This window comes from Cryptomeria japonica, chromosome 7, assembly GCF_030272615.1.
Source record: "Cryptomeria japonica chromosome 7, Sugi_1.0, whole genome shotgun sequence".
In the NCBI taxonomy this organism is placed as follows: Eukaryota; Viridiplantae; Streptophyta; class Pinopsida; order Cupressales; family Cupressaceae; genus Cryptomeria; species Cryptomeria japonica.
Genome location: NC_081411.1, coordinates 371,194,184 through 371,207,610, shown reverse-complemented (window position 1 = coordinate 371,207,610; position 13,427 = coordinate 371,194,184). Strand labels below are relative to the sequence as shown.

General features: G+C 31.3%; 1 protein-coding gene across 1 annotated transcript; it reads left to right on the top strand.

Moving 5' to 3' along the window:
- The first annotated feature begins 7,776 nt into the window (after positions 1-7,776).
- Positions 7,777-8,492, top strand: LOC131035452 (18.1 kDa class I heat shock protein-like). Its single transcript, XM_057967149.2, has 2 exons — positions 7,777-8,005; positions 8,087-8,492. The coding sequence occupies exons 1-2, from the start codon at positions 7,777-7,779 to the stop codon at positions 8,341-8,343; spliced, it is 486 nt and encodes a 161-aa protein (XP_057823132.2). The 3' UTR covers positions 8,344-8,492.
- Positions 8,493-13,427: the final 4,935 nt, after the last annotated feature.

The window sequence follows — 13,427 nt, the reverse complement described above, 5'->3', positions numbered from 1 at the left end:
CCCTCCATTATGATCTAGGAAATCTGGAAGGAAAGAAATAGGAGGATTTTCAAAGATAGTAAAATGCAATGGTATCAATTGATCAATAAAATTGAAGCCACCATAGTTGAAATAATAAATAACCAAACCTCAAATTACCAGAAAGATGTCAATATGTCCTACTGGGATGAAAAAATGAAACTAAGATGGAAAGGTCTAAAGATTTCCCCTTCATTGGTAAAGGCCCCCCATCAAACTGGAAGTTACGTATGGAATGCAAGTGGCTTCCTCCTAATGGCAGATGATTTAAACTAAACTTTGATGGTACCTCGAGAGGTAACCTGGGGCAAATGGGTCTTGGCTGCAGTCTTCATAACTCAAATGGGGATGAGGTGGCCTATATGGCCCTCCCCTATGGTAATTGTACAAATAATGTAGCAGAAATGCAAGCACTTGCTGTAGGAATAAATCTAGTTATTATACTCAATATTAAAAGGATCGTCATTGAAGGAGACTCGACTATTATCATCAATGCCCTTAGAAAAGGGGCAATGCTTGATTGGAAGCTAAATGCCTCCCTAGCTAAGATATTAACAAACATTAAAACATTTGACAGGGTCATGTTTAATCATATCTATAGGGAAGGCAACAAAAGAGCTGATTCCCTCACTAATATGGGAGCTGATGGTAAGACAATAATTCATGTAGCTCCTAACATTAGCCCTTAAAACATTATTTTACAACTAAACAAAAAATATAAACAGTTTTCATACCACATGACAGCTCATATAAGAGGCTCATATACATAAAATTAGTAGGAGCCAAGTCCTACAATGAAATTACCTATCCTCAAAATCCTCTAATTGAAATCTTCTAAGGCTCCATAGTAATTAACTAACATACTTTTTATCAAAACCTTCTCATACACAGAAGACTACAAACATTTAAACCATAATCAGAAAAAACATACACAATGTAAATTACATCCGGAAGATTAAAATAAGCATATATATATATAGATATCTGTATGTATGTATGTATATATATATATATATATCTATATATATATATAGATATCTATATATATATATGTATATATATATATATATTTATCTGTGTATATATACACATATATATACAAAGTTATAGATATATAGATATATAAATACAATATTGACTCTCATAGAAATTTATTTAATTAATTATCAGAAACTAACAATTATAATATTTATATAACAAACATACCAAAATCAATACATATATATACCTTAGAAACATATATTTCTATACATGTATACTATATATAAACACACACACACACACACACACACACACACACACACACACACACACACACACACACACACACACACACACACATATATATATATATATATGTATATATATATATATGTATATATATATATATGTATATATATATATATGTATATATATATATATATAGACAGATATATATAGATATTAATTCATATATAAATTAATTCATATTTAAAACCTGAAACCAATAATAATAATTACTAAACATTATCATTTTCAAAATTTACACAGACATACCTATAGAACATTTTACCTTAAACTTGAATTAATTAAATATACAGTCACAAACACTATGCTCAGAGGCTTATATGTCTCTCATCTTATAGAATAGAGGGCAATTATTAACTTAGTAGGTGGGGGCACTCATATCTAAACATAGCAATTATATAATAATAAACCCTCTGATAGGAGTGCCTGATCATCAAAGCATGTATGATCCCCAAGAAATCCTGACCATTATGACAAGTTAGGGCTTCGGTGTGAGGCGTACTTGTTTGATCATCCACCAAAATTAATCACGGCTCCTCAACACGATTTTCCCACAAACGGCGCATCATTTAAGGATATGCACTATTTCTTAACCAATAAGATTCATCCAAAGTGGGCTATGGCTCACATGTATTTAGAATGAATGAGTAAACTTAGAACTTTCATATCATTAACCCATTCGGCTATTAAACTAAGCTTTGGGTTAAATTAAAAACCTCTGTAATCCAACATAGTCCTAGAATTGAGAAATAACAGGTGATGGATACCTCGATCAAATTATGTAGTTCGAAGAGGCAAATGGCTTTTGAAGGGGCTATTACCAGAGACCATCTCAAGCGCATCATGTGACTTCCCCATACCTTAGTGATTGATGCAGTTGAGAACATCTTGGGCCCAGACTTTCTCACAAATTCAGATAGAACTAGAGCTAACATGGATGTGGCCACCATGTTTCTTGCTGTGACGGTTACATCCTCCAAAAATCGCGAGGATACAGGTGCTTTGTGTAAAGAGGTCTTCATTGCCTCTATCTTAGGTGATATAGAGCGGACATTGACAACGAATGGACTATCCCAAGGCCGCGAAACTCTAATAATCTCATTCGAAACAATAGGCCGGTCCTAAGACTCCCTATCATCTCCATGAATGGTGAGTCCTTCACCAGGGAGAGGATTGAGGCAATTAATAGAAATGTCAACTTTTTGCTCTATTTATTTCATGTGCGACACCCTCCAAAATCCACTTGGTTTGAGAACTTCCTCAAGGCTGAGGGCCTGGTTTTGGATGATCAGAATGCTTCTACCACGCCTTCTGGGTCAGAGTGAGTGGGCTCGGCCCTTGGTGAGTGCATGGGACCTTTTTTGATAGTAAAACAGAGTTAATTTTGTATGGGATAATAATGTCACTAAATGTCTAGATTATATTGGTGATCCAAGTAGATTACTATTTCTAGAAAAATAGGGTTAAATCTTTAGCTAACAGAGACCGTGGCGAAGATATTAATTAGTAGCGAATCTTAAAAACAAACTCAAGCGGCATGCAGGACATTAAATTAGTTTGATGAAACTGTAATTTCTAAAAAGTTACTAAGACTAAATAGGCATGATGGAATATTTGTTTATATAGACATACATAAGGGAAAATATATTAGCATTCTGTTTTGATACCTAGTATTTTGAATATATACTCTAGATATTTTCTAGCATCTGGATGCATGCATTTATTGGTATTTATTCATAATGGTGGAAATCATATAGGATGGGTAATATTGGCTTATTTTAAAACATTAAACACTGGCTGTAGTACTCAAGTGCCATTTGTTGAAGATTTCTATATTTTGATATCCTTCTGTCATATCTTAAGACTATGGCTTATAAGTGGCAAACATGCAAAATTCGGGGTCAGTACAATGCTTATATCCAACCTTGAATAATCATATAACTCTATCATTCTCTCTGCTATAAATTTACAGGGAAGGGGAGGTTGGAATGATTGAATCACATTTACCTACTCTTGTTGTTGTAGCTTGGATCTTATCCTTTACTAGGGATAGCATCCAGGAGCAAAAACAAGAGTTGGTAAACTGGAGATACATTGTTTGGATGGGTCAAAGGACGATCATGTTTCCTTGAATAATCATATATGCCATCATCCTCTCTGCTATAAATTTATAGGGAAGGGGAGGTTGGAATGACCAAATCACATTTACCTACTCTTGTTGTTGTAGCTTGGATCTTATCCTTTACTAGGGATAGCATCTAGGAGCAAAAACAAGAGTTGGTAAACTGGAGATACACTGTTTGGATGGGTCAAAAGATGATTTTGATTGGTGCCCTAAGATATTTGATATTGGAAACCTAACTAAGTATAATATTTTATATCTCTTTTATGATCTATGAGGATAAGTCTCACATGATATTTTGTTGTGGAAATTTTCTAGCTTGACAGATAAAATTTCATTTGAGATAATTGACTGAACGATACTAACAATTTGCCTAGTGTTTGAGAAACTAACCAAACACCCTCCCACCTGCTCACCCTGGCTCGGGGTGATGATATGTTAGTAAAATCTGAAACTATTGTATATTATGCTGGACTATGGTCCTGGGCAAGGCTGGAGGTTTTCTTGCCTCCACTCTTTCCTACTGGCACTCGCATGAGTGAAAAAAAAAAAAATTAAATAAAACAACTTTAAAGTAAATATACTACATATAAAATAGGTCTTAAGTAAACAATATAACTCTTCAATATACTATTTAACAAAAAAATATATAAGGATCAAAATTAAATATACTAGTTATAAAATAACTCTTCAACATTACATGAAGGTAGAAAGGGGTGAAATGTGAATGTGTTAACAAACAAAAAAATATTCAAAAACCCATATAAAAATAATAAAAATTAATACTATAAGAAATAAAATGTAAACATGTTCCAAAAAAAAAATTAAAAAACTGACATTAAAAATAATAATTAAAACTATAATATCTCTATGTGTTTTAGATATTCTCCATTTGTAATAAAATAAAGTTATAAAATATTCATTAAATAAGAAACCCATAATTATAAAAACAAGTGCCACATAGTGGCTAGTACTTGCCTTGTTTTTAATTTACTCTTGAAATGAAATGTCTTGGAAAGCTATATTTTTTAATTTTTTTTTAAAGAATAAGTGATATATTTTTACATATTTTTATATTTAATTTTTTCTAAAGTAGTAATATAATAATAATAATAATTTTATACTAATTTTAAAATATTATAATAATAATAATAAAAATATGTGATATATTAAAAATAATTTAATAGAAATAGAAATATAATATAAGATGGTCTAATAACATAGTAGGGGGCCCCATCCCCATTACATATCTAAGGCCAAGAGTCACAACTTAGATTTCCACTTCAGATGTCCCTATTGGGAGTTGAACTTGGGTCTCCATAGTGAGAACCCAGTGTTTTAGCCAATTAAGCTCAACCCCTTGAACTAATAATATTGTAATTTTAATTATTATAGTATTTTTTTATTATTGTATTATAATTCTATTTAATATTCATTTAAGGAATGCTTCAATTTTAATTTTTGGGATAGAGGAAAGCATAATATATAAATTAAAATAAAAGATTATATATGATAAAATGTTTTAGATCCATGTGATAAAATTAAAAAATAACATAATTTGATACTTTAGAGTATAAGATTAATTTAATTACTCAAAGAAAATTAAATAGTATTGGATGAACTCAAGTTCTATAAAAGTTAACAAATATTATGTTGACCCGTGTATAACAGGGAAAAAAGTATTAGCCAATTATTTACAAGAGAAATATTTTTTTTTAATTATAAAGTTAACAAATATGCATGTATACTTTAAAATAAATTTAAAAATTTAAAATAAATAAAAACATTTGTTTATGATTGGTCAAAATAATTTTTTTTAATAACTATTTAAGCATAACAAAAAAAAATTCATTACAAGAGTACTACCTAACGACAAGTACTAATAAGTAGAAAGGTGTGAAACGTAAATATATTACAAGAAAATATTAAAAAACTCACATAAAAATAATAAAAATTAAAACTATAAAAAAAAAATGTAAACATGTTGACAAAAAATATTAAAAAGCTGTCATAAAATATAATAAAAATTAACAAAATAAACTTATAAAAAGTTATAAAATCCTTATTGAATAAAAAATCCATGAATATTAATAATTTAAACTCAGAAGTGAAAATCTACATAAAGTCCGCATATTTCACTTATCTACCGATCCCACACACATTCTCTCATCAATATGTCACCTCTCTCTCCCCATCACCACCTCTTTTTATCCTTCCCTTTCTATAATTTTCTCTAACCCCTCCCACTATTTTCCTAAATACACACCTTGACTCCCTCCCTACCTCTCTCCCTCCCTTTCTCTCTCTCCCACCCTTCCATGTTCAATCTGCATTTATATATTTTACCTTTATCTCTCTATTTCTCTCTATCTTCCTTCTCCCTCTCTCTACATACACCTACCTTCCTCCCTTCCTAGCTCTATTTATCTACATAAATCTTCCTCTCTCCCCCTCTCTCTCTCTCACTATCTCCCTCCTTCCTCCCCTCACCATTTCTTTCTATCTCACTCTCTTTTTCTGCTATAGGATTTATACCTATTTCCCTCTCATTGCTATCTCTTCTCTCTTATAGAGAAGACGAAACCATAATAGAGGTGTAAAGAAGCTAGTATCTAAGAAAAACTGTAATATGCTTTTATTTTAAATTATTAAGAAAATAAAAAATAAGCTTCTTTATTTTAATTTATAACTTATCTTTAAATTGATATCTCTCCATTGATTTTAAATAGATCTTTAAAATCAATGAATTCTCACTCGTTCTTGTAAATGAGATGGAGGTAAATATAATTTTAACTATTATAATAAAATATAAGGTAGCTTAGTCAATTGTATGTTATTAATTTTCTAACAATTTTTGTTAGTAAATCCTAATGTCATGCCTAGTGTTTTGTATGGATTTTTAAAATATAAATATGGCTCATCTAAAGAAGATTGAGAGAAATATATTTTTTTAAATATTATAATAAAATATAAAGTTGTAATGCTAGTTTTATATTATTTATTGACTAATAATATTTCTTAGTATATCACAATTTCATAACTCCTATTTTACATATATTTTTTTAAATATAAGATTGGTAGTGAGCTCTAAATAGGATGTGGATAAATATGTATTTTTCAATGTTATAATGAAATATAAGGTCTCTATGCAAATTGTATACTATTTATTAACAAACAATATATGGTGGTAAGTCACAATGTCACGATTCTTAGTTTACATTAATTTTTTAAAATATAAGTATGCTAGGTCCATTAACAATATATCACAATGCCATGACTACTATTTTGCATAATTTTATTAAAATATAAGCATTCAAGCTAGGTTGTATATTATTAATTCATCTAAAAATATTTTTGGGTAAATCAAAATGTCATTAATTCTATTTTACATAGATTATTCAAAATATAAGCATGGAAGTTGTACTCATGTAAATTGGATGGAGTAAACCTATGTTTTTAAATATTATAATAAAATATAAGATTGATATGCTAGCTGTATATTATTTATTTAATAGCAATATTCGTTAGGAAATCACAATGCAATGATTGTTATTTTATATAGACTTTTTGAGAATATAAGTATGTTATCTTTGTTAGCATAAATTGGGTGGGGTAAATCTATATTTTTAAATGTTATAATCAAATATAAGATCACTATGCTAGTTGTATATTATTTTTACTAACAATATTTGCTGCTAAATCAATATCTCATGACTTCTATTGTGCATTGCTTTTTTGACCTCCCAAATAGGAGGCATTGAGGGATCATCCATTTATACAATATAAGATTGTTATATTAGTTATTCACTCACAATATTTGTTGGTATATCCCAATGACATGATTTTTATTTTGTATAGGTTTTTTAAAATGTAAATATATTAATTCTAGTCATATAAATTGGATGATACAAATCTATATTTTTAAATATATAATAAAATATAAGATAGTTATGACCGTTATTTATTATTAACTGATTAACAATGTTTGTTGATAATCTGAATGCTATAACCACTACATAAATTTTTAAAATATAACTTTGCTAGTTGTATTCTATAAAGTGGATGGAGTAAATCTGTATATTTAAAAATATTATAATATATTATAAAATGGCTATACAAATTGTATATTATTATTAATTTATTTTTACAATCGTTTGAATAAGTTACAATGTTTTAGCAATAACGGTTACCCTAACGTGCTACAAATATCTGGTCCTTTGAGAAACTTCTGGAACAAATTTGAGAAACATATATAAGACGCTTCAATTCTGCCATTTTCTTCAAGGCCGATCTAACAAGAGACGTCAGGCGTGAAGCTAGAAGAAGTTTTTTCTCTTGATTTGGCGAAAATGTCTGATATCCACAGAGACTTCGTGAATTATAACGAAATGACCCGCAGCGACTTCGCGAATTATTACGAAATGAACCGCAGCGACTTGGCTAATAGTTACGCCAAAAGCGTTGACCCTCGTTACAAAATGCCTGATAGTTTCGTGTCTTGGAAAGAAACTACAACATTTCCACCTGTAGATTGGAATGAAACTGCGGATACTCATGTCTTTAAGGCCGACCTTGCCGGTAAGTATTTATTTATTTGGGGTTTCATTTTCATTTCGATTTTGCTTCAAGAAATTTTTGCCGGACTCTGTTTCATTGCAGGAGAGGATAAAGAAGCGGTTAAATTAGGAGTGGTAGACGGTCGGATTCTGGAAATAAGCGGAGAACGCAGCATAGAAGGGGGCAAGAATTATCTCCGTTGTGAACGGTTCAAAGGGCGGTTCCTGAGGCGTTTCACACTACCTGAGAATGCGAAGGTGGATGAGGTTAAAGCTGGCATGGAAAATGGAGTGCTCACTGTCACAGTGCCCAAGCAGCCTGATACTCAGGCTCTGTTCAGAGACATTGAAATCTGCTAAATACATTGTAATTGAAATATGCTAAATATAGTCTCTGTTTTGAGTGTTGATCAATAATGTTCTGTTAGGGTTTATCGATAAACAATCTTAGCCCGAAGAGACTAAGTGAAAATCGTTTGATTTGAAAATCAGTTGAAAATATGTTTTTGTTTGATTTCTAATAAGTGAATAAGTTTATGGTTTTAAGTAAATAATTGAGGATCTTTTTAGTTCCTGTCTTAAGCAGGGAACTAATGTTTTCATGTCATTCATTTTGTTAGCCAAATCAAATAAAAAAAATCTAATGTTAAAGTTTTAAGCATGATTTATTTGATCTGATCATTTTTCAAATTATTTTTATTTTTTTCTAAAAATATCATTGGCTGAAACAATTTTCCTGGGGTTTAAATTAATTTTTTAGGGTTAAAAAAAGATTACCGTGCATTTTAGTATTTGCTGCTAGAAAGAAGGTTTGGTTAAAAGCATTTCCGTAATCAGGCACTCTGGAGACAACATTGTAGAGAGGGAAAGGGATTGGTTTAATGTTCTCTGCAATTTCTCTCTCTATTTTCTGATAACCCAAATTCGCAGTGTTGCTTGAGTTTGTTTGTTTTGACCACAATTTTGTCCATTGTACCTTGCATCCATTTGCTGACAAACAAACCTGTGAGGGCAGACTAATCCTAGTCTGCAATAGTTCCATGGCGGCGTGGATAAGCGGGAAACTCAAAATTAAAGAGGGGTCACAGCCAAAATATCTGACAAAAAGGGCTTCTGTTGAATCTTCTGCAGCTATTCTGCCAAGAATAAACTTTAAGGGCTAACTATATAATAGCATTGCAAAACCCTGTATGTATGCAGGATCTTAAAAAACCATGTAAGGCGTAGGAACATAGAAACTGTGAAATAGAAAGCCGTTGTTGAACATCCAGAATGGACCAGGCGGACTTCATGAGACTAAGGTTCTCCTCCTCTGTCAAGTGGACATTAACAACACCGAGCATACGTCCTCTTCCCAGTTGTGGGATTAGCTTCCGGTTGGAGTTGATAAGTTAACACCTTTCCTAGAATTATAGAGAGTTCTTCTAACAATTAGAGAACAAAAGGGCTCTATGGCCACCCTTGACTTACGGCAATAGAGTTCAACTTGTATTTGCTCCGCCCCATGGATAACTATAGTTTCCCATCCTGAATCAACTCATGTTTCTTGCTAATCGTGGGCACGAGGAGATCTCGCTGAAGGCCCTAACTGAAGGATGGTCCGGTTGGGAGGATAACTCGTCGAGAAAGGTTGCCAATCGGGGTTTCTATAGAAAGCCATTGTTGAACATCCAGAATGGACCAGGCGGACTTCATAGACTAAGGTTCTCCTCCTCTGTCATGTGGACATTAACAACACCGAGCACAAGTCCTCTTCCCAGTTGCGTAGGTAGGATAAGAAAGACCTCTTCTTCAATTCTATGAAAACCCTTGGCCAGAACAGAAATCGGGTGGCTCTTTCTCTGGTTATGCAGCAAACTCCTGGCCAAATTAGTCATCGAGTACATTACAGTATCTTTATTTTTAGGGTGAAGGTGTATTAAATTCAATATGCAATGGTGGTTTATTTTCATTAGCTGGCTATGTTTTTCAATTTATAAAATGCCCAAGGAGAATGCCTCTAAGGAATTTAGGATTTTAATTACTCTTTATTGTATTCTATACATTGGCTAAGCAGATTACCATAAGAAAATAAGACTCTTTTATTGACAGGAACTTCACAGGTCCAGATGTTCATTTTTATCCTTTTACAGAGTCTTTGAGTTTACATGATTCATTTGTCATTTTCTGAATGCCTTTCCAGATTTTTTAAAATAAATCTATTCTGTGCATATACTACAATCATCGCAGTTTACGAGTAACATTTCTTAGCAGCATTCTACTGTGCCCTGAGGTAGGGAGGATGTGGCAAAGGTTGTGCAATTTGGCTTTACACCTGTCGATTGCATTTTCTTGAAATTTTCTAAAGCGTTTTCAAGGTATGCATTATGTGCATATCATGCTATCATGGCATTCCATAAGACCACATTTCTTTTAGGCATTTTGTCAAACAATTAGCATTCTGGGGTCTGATTGGCCTTGTCGCGGTTTGCTCATCTCTGAATGACACATTTACTGAAGGTTTATAGAATGGTTAGGGGAGTCTGTGTTTTCATTTTAAAGATAGTTTTTTTGTCTTCTTAGCAAAACATTTCTTCTGATGGATGAGTTCAGAATAATTTATCACTATTTTCCTTTTCTGATAATTTCATATTCCAGAAAAAGTATTACATAGTAAAACTTTAAATCTTTTTTATAAATATCACTTATGTTATTCTTCATTGAAAAATTTGGGAGTAACACTTATTAATTATTTTAGACAAGCCTATATCAGGTAAGAACCTGATAAAGAAAGTGGTATGAATACAATTGTTTTGATGTTTTCAATTATATATATATCAAAATTACAAACTTCTGAAAAGAATTCATAAAAATCTTAACACTTATTTTTTTGCAAAAGTTATCATGATTAGATTTTTGTATTGTATTGAAATTCCAGTATTGTGCTTGTAATGATTATTTTTCTTTTATTGAGATCCTAGCTTGCATTTGAGGTTACCAGTATTTTAACAATAACTGAGACAATGTAGAGAAAAGGTTGACTTAATAGTCAAATGTTTCATTACAATTTCCATAGATGTAAAACTTAAGTCTCTTAATCCATGATCATAGATTACCCATTTGTCCATGTTGATTACTACATCGATTAATTTATCACTCCTATTCAACACTTTCTTCATGTACATTGGTATCAGCTTACAAGGCCTTCATCTTAGTAGTTGTGCACTTGACAGAGATGGATTTCTATGCATTCAAAGCTTTGGTGGAAATTTGACTGCAACGTTTTTTTTTGTTTTTGAGTCAATCATCATGGAAACAAGTTTTTGAAATCATTTGAGATAAATGTTGGATAAATTTGGATGATTCGGGTCTAATATAATAGTAATTCATTACATTTTTGCATAATTTAATGGTGACCTAACATCACAGAAGCAACAATCATTCAAACCATCATCAAGTTTAGAATTTCGCTCATTATGGACTAAATTTTTAGAAAGGAGTGAATGCTCTAATACTGAGCTTAAATAGTACCATTATGAAAAAACAACTTCCAAAAGAAGGATTACAGAAGCAAACATTTGAGTTCATGAAATGCACTAACCATGATCCCTAATCAAACTTAAATAGGTAATATTGAGAAGAACCACTTTTCCCTACCTGCCAAATTGGTGGGGTATCCTCTCTTACTTTTCATCCATCTTTTGCTGCTATATATGGATCATTTTGAATAGTATGATGTTTTATATATGCTTGCATGTCTGCAATCTCCCTAGGTTATGATATCCTAGTTCCTCTGTATTCCTGTTAGCTGCATTTCTTATAAAAAAAGAACATTCAAGTTATAACTTTTTGAATTTCCTTGCGAATAAGATCTCAATACCATAAGTGTCTTCCTTTCCTCCCATCTTGAATCTTTGGTTGGTAGAATAAAATTCTAACCTTGCATCTTGCATCTAAATCATTTGACAAAGGAAAAAAAGAGAAATTTCAAGTAACAGAATACTTAAATATTTTTAACAAACACATTTGGGATGATAAATAAGTCACACTTGATTTAACTTTCAATAGTTTTACTTCAATATTATTGAATTATGGTTGTTGATTTGAGTTGTAATTGTATAATAGAAATATAAGATAATTAATAAAAAATATATATTTTTTTTCATGATCATAATCAAATATGAGAGCTAGTTCTTTAATTTAATCTTTAATATTTATATCTTGAAAGGATGTTTTAAATAACTAAATTTATGCATATACTTCTATCTATTTAATGTTTACTGTTTTATAAGTTGTTTTGAATTTAATAGGTTTGTTGAAAAGAATTTTAGAAATTTGTTGTGTTAGCTGGGAAGATTTGGAATCCTGATTTTTAAGCAAAAACAAATATTTTAAGATGAATTGACAATGTAATTGTGCTTCTGTTTTACAGGCTATCTTTTGCACAAGGCAATGTTCTAGTTTCCACACACTTATTGCTCAAGGTGAGTAATGAATTGTTAAAGTTGTTTCTTGTTTAGTTCTTCAAACATAATTGCTTTGTTCTTTGTGCATCCATCTGTGGGCTTTCTTGCTCATTTTCATCTCCTTCGATTGCGATTGTCACATTCAACCTATTCAAAAGAGCTATATTTCTGCTACTATATATGGATTATTTTGAGGAAGATTTGAAATTCTGATTTTAAAGTAAAAGCAAATATTTCTAGATGGATTGACAATATAATTGTGCTTTTGTTTTGTAGGCTATCTTTTGTGCAGGGCAATGTTCTAGTTTCCACACACTTACTGCTCAAGGTGAGTAATGAATTCTTAAAGTTGTTCCTTGTTTATTTCTTCAAACATAATTGCTTTCCTCTTTGTCTACATTCCATATTTCTAAGTTGGCACTACTACAAATACAAAGTTTCTTAGATTGGTTAACTAGTTTAGTAAAATGCTTGCAAACACTAGTCCAAACAAACAAAATGCGTCACATAACCCAACTATAGTAGAAACATACAAATCACATGACCAACAAAATATGATATCAATTGATGAGGCTTTAGACAAGGTACTTTGTTTTTTAATTGATTCATTCAACTACAAAGTTGGTAACTGCTTATTTGACACAATACATGTCTTGCTTCATTGCAGATATACGCCTAATGAACTACGTAATGGTCTTGTGGACCATTTCTTACATTTTCTTCATGAAGGTTGTCCTTAGCTTTGAAGTCTTTTAAACATGAATTACATCCAACAATACTATATGATTTGCATAATATACATGACAAAAATACATATCTATTTAGAATGAGACTTTTGGCAACAGAAATCAATGCCGATGGTGAAATTGGACTTTGGGGTGACACATTTTGTGTCCACTAGTTAGCACGTTGGTTAAATATACCTATATGCATTTGGTCCTTGAAACACAAAAAAAGATATTTGCATTTCAATAAAGATACATGTCATGGTCCAATATC